The 14,829-nt window shown below is 42.0% G+C and overlaps 2 protein-coding genes across 8 annotated transcripts; both read left to right on the top strand.

The window, feature by feature from the left end:
* The first annotated feature begins 1,610 nt into the window (after positions 1-1,610).
* Positions 1,611-5,058, top strand: LOC4340667 (1-aminocyclopropane-1-carboxylate oxidase homolog 4). 2 transcript variants are annotated; one of them, XM_015786974.3, is made up of 2 exons: positions 1,611-2,518; positions 4,490-5,058. In XM_015786974.3, exons 1-2 carry the CDS (start codon positions 1,676-1,678, stop codon positions 4,742-4,744), a joined length of 1,098 nt encoding a protein of 365 aa, XP_015642460.1. In that variant the 5' UTR covers positions 1,611-1,675; the 3' UTR covers positions 4,745-5,058. The 2 variants fall into 2 exon arrangements, with proteins under 2 accessions (XP_015642460.1, XP_015642459.1); XM_015786973.3 differs by having other exon boundaries at positions 1,611-2,536.
* A 2,939-nt stretch (positions 5,059-7,997) lies between these two features.
* Positions 7,998-13,342, top strand: LOC4340666 (1-aminocyclopropane-1-carboxylate oxidase homolog 4). 6 transcript variants are annotated; one of them, XR_001546611.3, is made up of 6 exons: positions 7,998-9,211; positions 11,132-11,412; positions 11,993-12,193; positions 12,294-12,437; positions 12,548-12,761; positions 12,989-13,342. XR_001546611.3 is itself a non-coding variant. In XM_015786977.3 (3 exons), exons 1-2 carry the CDS (start codon positions 8,369-8,371, stop codon positions 11,384-11,386), a joined length of 1,098 nt encoding a protein of 365 aa, XP_015642463.1. In that variant the 5' UTR covers positions 7,998-8,368; the 3' UTR covers positions 11,387-11,412; positions 11,503-11,595. The 6 variants fall into 6 exon arrangements, 2 of the variants coding, with proteins under 2 accessions (XP_015642463.1, XP_015642461.1); XR_001546610.3 differs by lacking the exon at positions 11,993-12,193; XR_010742045.1 differs by lacking the exon at positions 12,989-13,342 and having other exon boundaries at positions 12,002-12,193; positions 12,548-12,866.
* Positions 13,343-14,829: the final 1,487 nt, after the last annotated feature.

The raw sequence follows: 14,829 nt of genomic DNA, 5'->3' as shown, positions 1-14,829 counted from the left end.
GGCCTCGGCCCATTTGGTTGGTTATGTCGGTTCGTGCGTAGGGGAATCTGGAGAGTTGGATCGACCGCATGGACGGTCGGATTCGTGGGTGGGGATTCATCTCGAAATGAGCTTGAATCTCACTCTTGTTTAGAAAAAAAAAAGTTTTGCTTAAATCGGCAAGCCCATCTCAAGAGCTCTAACCTAGCTTCACTATCTTTAGAGCTGGATTTCTTTTTTTTAAAGCTGGATTTCAACTAAAGTTATAGCTCTAGTTGAAAAGAAAGCTGCATGAGCTAAAGTAATATGAAAAAATAAACTAGAATGATTCGGGCTGCTCCACGGCTCCAATCCGGAATCCGCTCCTCGAGTTAGCGAGTTAGATTTAGAAATAGGAGCCCGATCAAATATATATACACTATGATACGTGTTTGAAAGTACTCTCTCCGTTTCACAATGTAAGATATTCTAGCATTTTCCACATACATATAGATGTTAATGAATCTAAATATATACATATGTCTAGATTTATTAATATCTAAATGAATGTAAGCAATGGTAAAAAGTTTTACATTGTGAAACGAATAAAGTAATATTTATAAGGCTTACGAACAGATATCTAATTACTTACAACCTGGTTTCCAAAACAGATCGAGAAAGCCATAGGGCCTGTTTAGATCCTTTGAAGCACTTTTTGCCATTTTGGATCTAAACACTAGTAGCAAAAGTTGGCAATTTGGCATTTGCTAGTCCATAGTGGCAAATTGTGGCAAAAAGTGTTTTGGAACCACTCCCTCTCTCTTTCTCTTTCCCACTTTAGTGCTATAATGACAAAACTTTAAGATGCATCTAAACAACAACTAGTACTTTTGCATACCAAAACTTTTACTATTTGCCATTTGCTATTTCAAATGGGTCTAAACAGGCCCATAGTACCTATTAACAGAGTGGATGACTTTCAATTTTTTCTTGGTATTCCTACGGCTTGGTGCCATTTTGATGAAGAAATTCACTCTGTATAGTACTACCGGATTATACGCCAAAATGATAAGATATCTAATCTAATCACACCTCAAAGTCAAAGTCAGGAGAGAATTAAATATAGCAGATGACAAATTAGTTCCCCAAAGATAGAGATTTGATTAATATACTACTCATATTTGACTATTAGGGCAGGTATAATAGCAGACTATAAGCCAGTTATAAACACATATCGAGTAGATAAAAGAGAAGAAAGAGGAGCAGCGGGCTACGGATCTGCAGCCAGCTATAGCATAAGCTCCAAAGCCAGCTATAGCATAAGCTCCAAAGCCAGCTATAGCATGAGCTCCAAAATATAATGTGTGTATGACAGATGGCACCATATATTGATAGTGTACTATATGTTTATCGATAACTATTATATAAATTGGCTATAAATGTTTAAAGCCAGTAGTTAGCTATTGTATGAATTGGCTATAGATGATTTGGAGGCAGTAGTTGAGCAGTGAGAAACTCGATATTCAATTACTCCTTAAAAAACTAGATATTTAATTAATGGTATCGTAATCAAACCGATCGCTTTTCTATTCACCAAACTCCCAGCTTGCCGGCAACGTCTTTTGCTTTGCTGCTACTGTTCTTGCCTTCTTGCCCTCCACACTGTCCACGTCTCTCCAAACTCCAAGACTCCATCGCCATCAACAACGCGGCGACCATGGCGTCCTCCGCCGCCGCCGCCGCGGCAACGGACCGCATCGCCCTCGTCAAGGCCTTCGACGAGACACGCACCGGCGTCCGCGGCCTCGTCGAGTCCGGCGTCTCTGCCGTCCCGGTCATCTTCCGCCACCCCGACCCCTACGCCTCCGTCCCCCTCGCTCCACCCGGCGTCTCCATCCCCGTCGTCAACCTCTCCCTCCCCGCGCCGCTCGCCGCCGAGGCCGCGGCGGGAGCCGCGCGCGACTGGGGGTTCTTCTACCTCGTCAACCACCACGCCCTTGTCCCCTCCGGCTTCACCGCCGGGCTCCTCGCCGCCGTCCGCGCCTTCAACGAGCTCCCCGCCGCGGAGCGCGCCGCGCACTACGGCCGCTCCGTGGACGGCGGGGTCAGCTACTCCTCCAACGTCGACCTGTACCGGTCGGGCGCCGCGAGCTGGCGCGACACGATCCAGGTCGTGCTCGGGCCCTCGCGGCCCGACGCGGAGCGCATCCCGGCGGCGTGCCGCGCCGAGGTCGTCGGCTGGGACGCGCACGCCACCGCCGTGGCCCGCGCCGTCATGGCGCTGCTCTGCGAGGGGCTCGGCCTCCGGGGCGAGACGCTGGAGGAGGCCTCCTGCCTCGAGGGGAAATTGATGGTGTGCCACTACTACCCGGTGTGCCCTGAGCCCGAGCGCACCATGGGGATCGTCCCGCACACGGACCCCGGCGTGCTCACCGTCCTCGCGCAGGACGGCGTCGGTGGCCTGCAGGTGAAGCACACGAACGAGGATGGGGAGAGCTACTGGGTGGATACCAAGCCTGTGCCTGGCGCTCTTGTGATCAATGTCGGGGACCTATTGCAGGTAAAATTCACTCGATTGGTAAGCAATGCAATCCAATCCAACTCAAGTTCTGTCAGTATGATCCAATTCATCTCATATGTTTATGAATCATACTCCTGCATGTTAAGACTATTTGCTACGAGTAGTACAGAATTTGTTACAGGCAACATCAATGAGGAACAAAGAGCAACTGCTCCTGGTACTTAAATTTGTGCACAAATTAGCTTTGTTTCGTGAGACTTTAAGTGGTTAAAACTCAAGAAAATGTTCAGTTTCTAACTGTCTATAGTAAAAGATATATAGTTTTCTTGTCTCGAATCCTAGCAAATCAGAGGAGCTATAAGCTATCTCCTGATTCCAACTTAATGACACATACCTATGATGTCAACAAGTCCACCGCATATATAGGGATGCTTTAGTGATCCCCATTTCACAGTATTAATGTTATATGCAAAAAATATTGTAATTATTACTCCTGATGATATTCAGCTTATTCTTCCAAAATATTAGACCGGAATGTAATAACCGAAATCAAGACCCCAATTAGGGCTATATATTTGCAACTTGTTCTGCTAGTCTGCTCCTCAAACTCCAGCAATTTTAGTATTTTTCCCATGATTGGGTTTTAGCAATGGAGTCATCGATGGTGTGGTGCTCCAAAGAAACTGTGTGCCCCACAAGGACTCTGGCCTATGGGTGATAGAATACCATCTTGATTTTATTTTTTATTTTTTTTTGTATGGGAGAGGTAGGAACTCCGCCATGCAGTAGTGCACTATTTTTTGCATAAGTTAATTCAGTATAACCATTTCTCTAGCTGGTGGTATGCTACTGTCAAGAAAGTGCCTAAGGAACTCCAGAAGGGCCTGAATTCTCTCGTTACGCTTGTTGCAGGGGAATTGTGGAAGCATAGATGCGATCGTGTCACACCTAACCTTAATTTAGGGTCTGTTTGGCTGGCAACTAAATTTGTCACACCTAATCTTAGGCAAACCATAGTTTTAGTGAACAATTTTTGGTCCTTGCCATGACTCTATTTTGACTAACTCTTAGCCACCTGGTCCACATGTCATACACTATTTTTTTTCTTAACTTTGCTTAAGCTTAGTTTGTCATTTTGTTTGCCACAAAAGTGTGACAAGACTAAGCTTAGCCACCTTAGTAAAAAATGTGTGGCAACATTAGTTACCAACCAAACCTTAGCATGGTTGTTCATATGGTGACAAATGAAAGAGTTTTGTGGTGCATGGCAGGAGCTAAGGGACTCCACAGTCTGCTCCTCTGGTCATTTGCCTAGGCCTCTTGTTGGTATCAGTTGCTTTGGTCGTGGCCGACATGTGATTGATATATGCATGGCAAATAATTAAACGCTAAATCTAAGCGTGACAAATATTTAAATGCCTCTCTGCTGTGTGCGGGTTGGGTGTATTTATCATGGTAAGATCTTCCCTACCGCTAGTTTTGTTTTCTTTCCTCCTACTTTTAATGAAATGGCACACCGTTCTCATGCATTGGTCAAGAAAAAAAAGTAGAAGTACGTCAACAACAAAGATAACAGAAACATGTGATTCTGAACTTTTCGCTGAATATAATATCTTTGTGGATTACAATCCCCCCAGCCATCATTATCTATTTTTTAATTTTATCTAAACAGCTGTTCTTTGCTGGGTCAGAACAGAAATTTGTACTATATAGTTTTCCATTCACCAGAATCATAATGAAAGAAGAAAATCATGTTGACTGCATACAACAATCACACATAAAAGGTAAAATGAACGAATAAACAATTGATTTACCTGGAAAGAGATATCACATTACAGCTTCATTACAGCTTGATATCACATTTATTGGGTTAATGATTTCGTAGAAGCGTGTTCTCTGTTTTGCAGATAGCTAAGACATTCAAATTGTTGTTAATGGTTACCTGGAAAGAGGCTTCCTGAATATGTTTCGCTAATGCCAATTTTTTCCATCAACTTATTTTTCTGTCAGATCATGTCTAATGATAAGTACAAGAGTGTGGAACACCGGGTAGTAATGAAGTCGCATGAAGAAGCCAGAGTTTCAAGCGCCATCTTTTACAATCCTGGCAAGAGAGGCGACTCTGTTTTTTATGGACCATTGCCAGATCTGATTTCTTCGGGAAACCCACCAAAGTACAGGAATTTTACTATGTCTGAGTTTCTGGGGGCCTTCTTTAAACGAGACCTTGCGAGCAAAGCTCTCATCGAGCACTTCAAAATATAAAGTTATTCAAATGTTGCAGATAAAAAGGTTTAAACTTCTGTGAACTTTGTAGATGTCGATACTGATAGTGTGATGTTGGTGTTCTACTTCTTAATCATAAAAGCCTCATAGAGTGTTCTTCAAATAGATAAAAGGTTTAAACTTCTATAAACTACATTGATGCCGTTGCCGATAATGTAATGCCATGGTTCTACTTGATCATAAAAGTCGTGCCTTTGTATCTTTTGTATATGCCTCACATGGATGCTAGATTGTACAACCATTTCAAGAGCTGGTTTATTTGCGCAGCCCAGCAATGTAAATAAGTTTTAACATGTCTGATTTTTCGTGGAACTTTTTGGACTAGAACTTGCAAATCGATCACTACTACAGGATTTTATAAATGTTGCCATTCAAAGCTTGGATGTATGTACATGTAGCCATGCCATGCCAATAATGGTATTTGATACTTCTATGTGTAGGAAAATTATTATACCTCCATACCTCATAATAGTCTCGATTTTATCCTTTCTATGTTTTCTGCACAATGCATCTGTATTCTGTAAATAAATACTAAATGCAGCGGTGGGCTTGGAACTGAGCCAGCGAGTCCAGCTGGCAGGCTGATTAGTCCGCTTGCAGTATTGCTTTCAATGATACTATCTCCGTTTCACGTTATAAGTTGTTTTGACTTTTTTTAAAGTTAATGTTTTTAGATTTAACATAGTTTCAACACAAAACAAAGAAACTATCAAGATATTTTCAATGTTGGATGTAATAAAACTAAATTGGTGTTATAAATGATACTATATTTTTTTATAATTTTGGTCAAACATTCAAGAAGTTTGACTTTAAAAAAGTCAAAACGATTTATAATATGAAAAGGGGGAGTAATAGTTAACAGTTCAGAAAAGAAAATTCATCTCTAACTATAACATATGGTTAATAAGCCATTTGTGACTATAATATATGGTTTAGATATATGTGCACACGTGTGTGATGTGCTCATGCCTATGTGCACGTGGTCTGTTTAGCAATAGAATATGTGTGTGTTCTATTGGCACGAGTGCATTGCTTCCCTCCCTTGAATGATCCTCCAGAGAATCATTGTAAAACATCAAATAGATCCTAAGGGGGAATCATCGTTAAACAACAAATAGATTTGAGGGTATGCCGTAAGGATAGAGTCCAAAATTCAATATATCACTTTAATGTATTTTCCACCTTTCAAGGATAAGTGTTGACAACAGGTACACTGAAACTCAATATAATAAACCAATATTCATAGTATGAAACTCAATATAATAAACCAATATTTATAGTATGTCTCTGTACTACACAATTTAACATGGCCTCTCTGAACTGTCTGATGGCCTCCTGTCTTTTCTTCAAGCAAGCACTACCCCTGAAACATGCTCGCGCATCGCGGTTGCCGTCCCGCCTTGCCCAAGCTATCACGACCGGCCGCATAGATGAATGGTTGGATCTCGTCTCTATACGCGGCTACGCTGTCCAGCACTCATTCATTGAAACTATCAGAAGTTTAGCTACTAGAATGAAGCCCTCGAAGTCTCTCACTAGCTATACATGCATTTTCTTTCCGTTTGCTTTATGCACATCAAGTATATTAAAAAAAATAAATGTGAGAGATGACTACAGATGCATTCTGTTGCTTTGTTGTGCTTCTTCTATCTTTTTTCGATGCGGCGCTGTGAGAGTGGACATTGGTGGCGAAGCAAGCTAGGAGTAAGCGACCAACCAAAGCGGAGGAGGGAGGGTGTGAGGAGGAGGTGGCAGCGACGGCTAGGGAAGAGAGTGAGCGAGAGGAAAGGGGCGGGGGAACAATGGCAGTTAGGGTTTTGGGGGAAAGGGGATAGGGATGCAAGATTTTACTTAAGAACATCCTAGTTTTCCATGTTTCCAAACATGGTCCTATTTTTCAATTTTTTTCTTCTTAATATTGGATATTCCACGACATGGAGGGCCTAAAGACAAAAAAAACCGGAAATCATACAATAAGAAATTTGTAACAAAATTTCAATAAAAGAGAGGTTTTTCTTTTTGCAAAAAGAATCCCACTGAGTTCTAGTGCGTGGTACTGTGTCGCAACGTGGCGGTGGCCACACAAGCGCAAAATGCTCTCATAGCTTCAATTGTGAGTTAGTTTTAAGACATTAGATTGTTTATAGTCTATAAAACACTATATTTCCTGAAAATCAAAGAAAAATAACAAATCAAACCGAGTGTGATGTGAGGGACTTTGTATTGATTGATACTCCTTCGATCCTACCTGAAGATTATAGGGCATGAGGAACTTCGTCTACCAAGTTGGGTCACTATCATGATTCCACCAAACTCTCTGCTTGCTAGCACATCTTCCTGTTAAAAAGAAATACGGGATGTGATACATTATAGTGCTATAAATCTAAAGAAGATTATTCAAATTTGTATTACTAGCATATACCATGTTTCGTAATAGATTTAGTTTTAATGGAAAAAAAGGAGTATGTTTGTTTGTCGTTGCTGTTGGTTCCTTTTTTTTTGAAAGAAAATTACGGATACCACCAATATTTAGATGGTATTTTTTTCTAGTTAAGATACGAATTTTATCTTATTTTTGTTAGCACGTTTTTCAAACTGCTAAACGAGACGTTTGGAGCGAAAAAAATTTATATGGAGATTGTTTTAAAATATCAAATAAACCCATTGAAATTTTATATATAGACGTTTGTAATAATTAAAATAAAATTTATTTTACGCTAATGATCTTATTTTAAGTATGTTTATATTCAATTGAAAATATAGTTTCTAATGCTCTGTTTGGGGGAGATTCTGGTATATAGAGATTCTCCCTAAATGGTTCGGATTTTCACACAGATTCTGATAACTTGTAGTAGTTGTAAAAATCCAGAAATAAACTAGTTTATTTTCTGGATTAACTATATATTCTTAGAAGTTAAACTCTGTGTTTCCCAGTTTCTCTATATTCTCATTAGCTGTTTCTTTCTTATAATTTTAAGCTACACAGACAAATCTAAATACGGTAAAAAAAAGGCCTCCCATACCACAATAGTGTTACCGCGACTATGTTACTTTCTGTTAACACGGAATATAAAAAATATATTTTCTTCCTTATTCTTTAACTTTATTGGGTCATTTAACTTTTTGCCACTTTTAAAATGTGGTAATTAAGGATTTGTAACAGTGGCAAATAATTAAATATCTCAACTTCATCGGCTTCCTTTTCAACCTCTTTCAAGCGCCGCCGCCCACCGATGGCGACCCAGCCACTCTTCACTACCTACGGAATCCATGGCGGTTGTTTGGCAGGACGACGAAGACCATGGCGCCGCAGCCGCTTGCCCTCCCGCTGCTGAGTGCTGACTCCTTCGCCCTCCTCCTCACTTTCCTAGCTCTGAGCCTCTGAGCCATTCCACCGCCAACGATGCCGTTCGCTCGCTCGCAAGCCCATGCCTCCAAGTAGCTTCATCATGACCACAACTGCTGCTGCTGCTACCATCCAAATGTTTCTGGTGTAGATGCAATTCTCTCTTGATTTCTTTTCTCTCTCAACTCTGTTCTGTTATCTGTCTCAATCCACACGAAAGCTATCCAGTTCGTCATCAAGCCGGCGAGGCGGCGACCATGGCGTCCTCCGCCGCCGCCGCCGCGGCAACGGGCCGCGCCGCCCTCGTCAAGGCCTTCGACGAGACACGCACCGGCGTCCGCGGCCTCGTCGAGTCCGGTGTCTCCGCCGTCCCGGACATCTTCCGCCACCCCGACCCCTACGCCTCCGTCCCGCTCGCTCCACCCGGCGTCTCCATCCCCGTCGTCGACCTCTCCCTCCCCGCGCCGCTCGCCGCCGAGGCCGCGGCGGGGGCCGCGCGCGAGTGGGGGTTCTTCTACCTCGTCAACCACCACGCCCTCGTCCCCCCCGGCTTCACCGACGGGCTCCTCGCCGCCACGCGCGCCTTCAACGAACTCCCGGCCACGGAGCGCGCCGCGCACTACGGCCGCTCCGTGGACGGCGGGGTGGACTACTTCTCCAACTTCGACCTGTACCGGTCCGGCGCCGCGAGCTGGCGCGACACCATCGAGGTCACGTTCGGGCCCTCGCGCCCCGACACGGGGCGCATCCCGGCGGCGTGCCGCGCCGAGGTCGTCGGCTGGGACGCGCACGCCACCGCCGTGTCCCGCGCCGTCATGGCGCTGCTCTGCGAGGGGCTCGGCCTCGCCGCCGACGCGCTGGAGGAGGCCTCCTGCCTCGAGGGGAGAGTGATGGTGTGCCACTACTACCCGGTGTGCCCTGAGCCCGAGCGCACCATGGGGGTCGTCCCGCACACGGACCCCGTCGTGCTCACCATCCTCGCGCAGGATGATGTCGGTGGCCTGCAGGTGAAGCACACGAACGAGGATGGGGAGAGCTACTGGGTAGATGCGAAGCCTGTGCCCGGCGCTCTTATGATCAATGTTGGGGACCTATTGCAGGTAAAATTCATTCAATTGGTACCTAAACTCCCAAATTCGATCCGTAGTCGGTTCGGTTGAATTCATCTCATATGTATTTGAATTGGGGCCTCATCGTTTGCCCTATAGCTTATAAGCCAAAGCCAAAATTTGAATTTAAAAACTTGAATTTGAATTTGATTTTTTTCAACATAGTTTTTTTTTAACTTTGGCTTTTCAATCACTAAGAACATATATACAAAAGTTTTACTCACATATCATTTTATAAACGCTAATAAGCCGCTATGGCTTATAATAAGCCTAGACCAACCGATGGGGACCTTGCACTCCTGGCATATTAAGGATGTTTTTGACGAAATTTGTTACATTCAACATCAATTAGAAACAAAGCAACTGCTCCTGGTACTGAAATTTGTGCATAGGTTAGCTTTATACTGTGAGACTTAAATTGGTTAAAAAGAATTAAAACACAAGAAAATGTTCAGTTTCATGGTATGAGTAAGAATACGTTTTTGTGGTTCCGCAGCATGGTCGTATAAACCTTTAGCACTGTGTTAGGCCATGATTAAAACACTCTACCCTGTGATAGCTCCATAGCCGTTGGATTGTGTGCAACTGTTATCATTTTGCCTGCATGTCCAGCTTAACTGTTGAAAATACAAAATATCATTTCTCGTGTAATCATATTCTCCAGATTTTTGAAATGAATTTGTTCTCAGGTTTTAACTGTCTAAAGAAAGATGCATATTTTTGTCTCTAAACCTTGCAAATCAGAGGAGCTATTACTCCAGATCTCCTACTGATTCCAACTTAGATAGCCATCTTATATAAGTCCACATATATAATGATGCTTTAGTGATCCCCATATTCACACATATAAATGAAGATGCCAATATCCCACCCACATAATTACACAATCACTAGTTGTGAATATGCCATGAAGCCAACTGCAGAATATGGTTTGTTCTAGTCTCCTTTGAAGGGACCAAACGGAGCAAAAAATATCCACCTTCTGAGGAGGTATCTCCACCTCCTAGAACACTTAATACAAGTCAGTTGAGAGAGGGAGGATGCCATCATATATACCTTTTTGTTGATCATTTTCCCAGGTCACACTATGGAGACATAATATGTAACAAACGTTATTGCTCCTGAAAATCAGCTCGTCCTTCCAAAATGAAGACTCCAATTAGCCTATATATTTTGCAACCTGTTCTGCTAGTCTTCTTATCAAATTGTTTCTTCCTGTTTGCCATATTTTGTGTTCCTTATACCCCCAGCAATCCTAGTATAAAATTTTAGAATTTGGGTTAAAATCCAGCTAAAACTGACCATGCTGACCATGATTGGGTCTTAGCAATGAGTTCATCGTTGTTGTGGTGCTCCAAAGAATCTGTGCGCCCCATAAGGTCTATTGGTGATAGAATACCATCGTGATGGACACATGTGTTCAGGTTGCAAAAGTTAATTCAGTATAAATACGAACAACAACAAAGATAACAAAAACTTGTGATTCTGAACAGGAGTTTTTGCTAAATATAATATAGCTTTGTGGATTATACCCCCCCCCCCCCAGCCATCATTATCTATTTTTGTCTAAACAGCTGTGTTTTGCTGGGGCCAGAACAAAAATTTGTACTACATTATTTTCCATTCACCAGAATCATCTTGTTTGAAGAAGAAAATCATGTTGATTGCATACAACAATCGCACATAAAAAAGGTAAAATGAATGAATAAGAAGATGATTTACCTGGAAAGAGAGCACTTTTCTTCGCTATAGAATGATATCATGTTTCTTGGGTTAATGATTTGTAGAAGCATGTTTTCTGTTTTTTAGATAATAAGACATTCAAAGTATTGTTTGCGCAGCTTTAAGAGGCTTACTGAAGATGTTTCACTAATGCCAATTTTTTCCATCAAATTTAATTCTTTCTATCAGATAATGTCTAATGATAAGTACAAGAGCGTGGAACACCGGGTAGTAATGAATTCACATGAAGAAGCCAGAGTTTCAAGTGCCATCTTCTACAATCCTGGCAAGAGAGGGGACTCAGTTTTTTATGGACCATTGCCAGAGCTGGTTTCTTCGGAAAACCCTCCAAAGTACAGGAATTTTACTATGCCTGAGTTTTTGGGGACCTTCTTTAAACGAGAGCTTGCGAGCAATGCTCTTATCGAGCACTTCAAAATATGAAATTATTCAAATGTTGCAGGAAAAAGGTTTGAACTTCTGTATGTAGATGCCAATACTGATAATGTAATGCAAACTTAATAATGAAAGCCTCATATAGTGTTATTCAAATGTTGCAGATAAAAATGTTTGAACTTCTGTAAACTACATAGATGCCAATCTGCCAATACTGATAATGTAATGCCAATGTTCTACCTCTTAATCATGAAAGCCATGCTTCTCTATCTTTTGTATGTGCCTCAAATGGACGCTAGATTGTATAACCAGTTCAAAAACTGGTTTATTTGGGCAGCATAGCAAAGTAAATAAGTTTTAACATGTCTGAGTTTTTCGTGGACCTCTTCGGACTATAACTTGCAAATTGACCACTATGCATACTACATGATTTTATAAATGTTGCCAATTTTGCGTCAAAAAAAAAAAATGTTGCCAAACAAAGTTTGGATGTATGTACATGTACCCATGCCATGTCAATTATGTTATTTGATAGTGCAATCTGTAGGAAAATTATTATACCTCATAAGTCTTAAGTTTTATCCTTTGTATATTTTCTGCACAATGCATCTGGAAATAAATACTAAATGCAACATTTTCCTGGAACTGAACCAGTGAGTCCAGCTTGCAGGCTGTCTGCTTGCGGTATTATTTTCACTGATTGGCCTGCATACACCACCAGGCAGAGGAGGGGTCATCACATATGGTTTTGTGTAGCGTCCTACTATATCTGTTACTGATAATAGTCAACGGTTCAGAATGAAAAAAAAAATCTCTGACTATATAACATACGGTTTATAAGCCATCTGTGACTAGGTACCTCTGTTTCTGTTGTGAGCAGCATTGACAGTATTTTTACTAGTGGTTTGTGATGTTCTGCCGGCTTACTTATTGCTCTCTAATGCCTTTTTGTCAGGTAAGCAATTGAGCTTCAAAGTATGCCACAGCTTGTTCATAGTTTTATTGCTAGGGCAAGAAGTGACTACATAGACCTCCGCTTTACTATAAATTGATCCCTGATGCCACCTTCAATTGACACTACTTGGGAGTTGGGATAAACGTAGGCTAAGTTTTCTTTACTTTTCCCTCAGCTCTCGCATCTTTGCTTACATGAATTAGTTTAATTGTTTTCTCCACTGGGTTAGAACCTGAACTTACTTTTGCATGCAGTTCTGTTGCTTACCGATGCAAGTAGGGTTGTATGGATACCAAATCTTCATTGAAAAAAATATAGATATCATCAATATGGAAATTGGATTGCCAGTGGTTTGGAACTTTGGATCTTGGAATCCAGAAAAGGGACTTCATGCAACCAGAATGTTTAGGTCCTCTGGCAGATGTTCAGAAGCTCATCCGCTGTTATCAGTGACAATTCGATCACAAAGTGAGATAATCTATGCACTGTATTTATTTTGCGATATGATATGTATACTCCCGTTTTGAAGTGACAAGTTTGGCTTGTTTGATGTTTATACATTCATTTTTTTTAGACAATGATGTTTATACATTCGTAGTTGTCAATCCAGCAATTAGCACAGATTTCAACATCAGAAATGCAGGCTTCACTAACCATGATGTTCATGTGTTTGTTCTTTGAATCAACAACTCTAGGGTTTCACGGCATCAGTCCCTTCCACAATACCTGATCCTCATCATATTATGCTAGTCCCTCCGGCTACAGATTTGCTCCATCAAGATCACAGCCAAAGCAATGGCTAACAGGCTACAGCAGGAACTCCAGGCTTCCACAAGATAGTGCTGAAACTCAAGCTCTAGCAGTAGCAGCAATCCTCCACTGCAAAGTAGAAAAATTTCCCCCAGGTGTACTCTAGTCTCGGGCTTCCGTTGTCCAGCTCCAAACTGAATTTTGCTGAACTACAACCACTGATTGCGAGAATTAATATCTACCTGGAGGGATGGCAAGCTCTTTTCATGAATTATGCAGGAAGAGGGGGTTCTGGTTAACTCGGTGCTTGATAGCCTGCCTGTATATGTAATGACAACCATGCAGCTTCCTCAGGGAGTGATCTGACGCGATCGACAAAAGAAGGAAGGCTTGCCTTCCTGTGGTCAGGTGAAGAGAAAAGCTCAGGGGCACGATGCTTAGGGCCTATTTTGGGGTGTTAGGCGCCGGCCCTAAATGGCACAGCGCGTAGCTGTGCTCGACGGGAGGGGTGGTGGAAACTAACAGGAACTGAGATTACTTCTTTCTTGATTCATTACTCAAACCGAATGGCCTATGTAGCCTTACAATGGAAACCAAACAGCTACTAACAAGGAACTAACAAACTTAATCTTCCTAACAAACTTAATCAACTGAAACTAATCATAACAAACTTGATCCAATCCTCATGGCGCCTGCTCTGGCTGCTGGCGACGGTTCTGGCGCTGGTACTGAATGCCCCACATAACATGGGGAGCTTAAAATTTTAAGAAGAAGCTAGTTGATAGCCAGCTTCCGATAATATGGAAAAATTGGGTTTCGCAGCTAAGTTCATTTTCTATATTATACAGCTACAACTTCTCAGAATCTAAAAAAAACTGGACTGTTTGAGAGAGGGGGGTTTTGATTCTGGGAGAAACTGCAGCAGTTAGAAGCTTCCTCAAACAGGCCCTTAATAGCTTAGGACCGTCTTATGTGTGCCGAAGTGCCAGGGCGGTCTGGGAATCAGGCACCTCCAGGACCACACCTGATTCCTAGAGCCAATGCTCCTGTGGAGACCTCTCCCGTTTTTCTCTCAGATTTTCGATTGGACTGAATTATTCCATGATAATACTATCATTTGTGCCGTAATTGCAGTTCTGTTGCTGCAGGATTGCTGCTAGAGTCTCCAGAAATTATGTCAGTCTTCATGCCACTTGGAGGATGATGTGAATGGGGGGCAGAGGAGCTGAAAACCACTTCACAGCTCACAAGAATACACAGCCTTCCTTGGCTGGATAACAGGATGCACTCACGCATCATCTGTCTCTGCTGGAATTCTGGGCCATTTGACCTAACCTCTCCATCATGCAATCTTTTTGCGTGCTTATTCTCTGTCACAGAGAGAAATCTGTTCATTTATTTATTTCTTTTTGTGATTTGGAGTATTACTTGAATTTTGAACACAGGTATAATTTAGGTATAATTTACTTAGAGTATGTTTTATTTCATCGACTTAGGACATATCCCATTTTCCATTGCAGGTAGGAACAGAAAAGATCCATGCCAGAATGATCTGACATGCAGTTTGCAGAGATAACTAAGTGCACTGTCGAAACTGAATGATTGGCCTTATTGTTTCGCGTATGCTTATGCGAATCGCTTATTAGTAATTTAAAGATAATTTATGAGTAAAACTTTTATGTAGGTGCACATAACCACAAAATCATCTTCGCAATTTAGTTTTAAAATTCCAAATTTGGCTTATGAGCATAAGCAAAACGATTGGCCTCATCTTTCTTATCTTAGT

The sequence above is a fragment of the Oryza sativa genome, chromosome 6 (genome assembly GCF_034140825.1).
Source record: "Oryza sativa Japonica Group chromosome 6, ASM3414082v1".
Taxonomy (NCBI): domain Eukaryota; kingdom Viridiplantae; phylum Streptophyta; class Magnoliopsida; order Poales; family Poaceae; genus Oryza; species Oryza sativa.
This window is presented reverse-complemented; position numbering and strand designations above follow the sequence as displayed.

Bases quoted from the DNA above. Each gene is read 5' to 3' on its own strand.
- LOC4340667 (XM_015786973.3), top strand. From the start codon at position 1,676: ATGGCGTCCTCCGCCGCCGCCGCCGCGGCAACGGACCGCATCGCCCTC. The intron at 2,537-4,489 runs GTAAGCAATGCA...TTTTTCTGTCAG, and splicing joins AGGTAAAATTCACTCGATTG to ATCATGTCTAATGATAAGTA.
- LOC4340666 (XM_015786977.3), top strand. From the start codon at position 8,369: ATGGCGTCCTCCGCCGCCGCCGCCGCGGCAACGGGCCGCGCCGCCCTC. The intron at 9,212-11,131 runs GTAAAATTCATT...TCTTTCTATCAG, and splicing joins ATGTTGGGGACCTATTGCAG to ATAATGTCTAATGATAAGTA.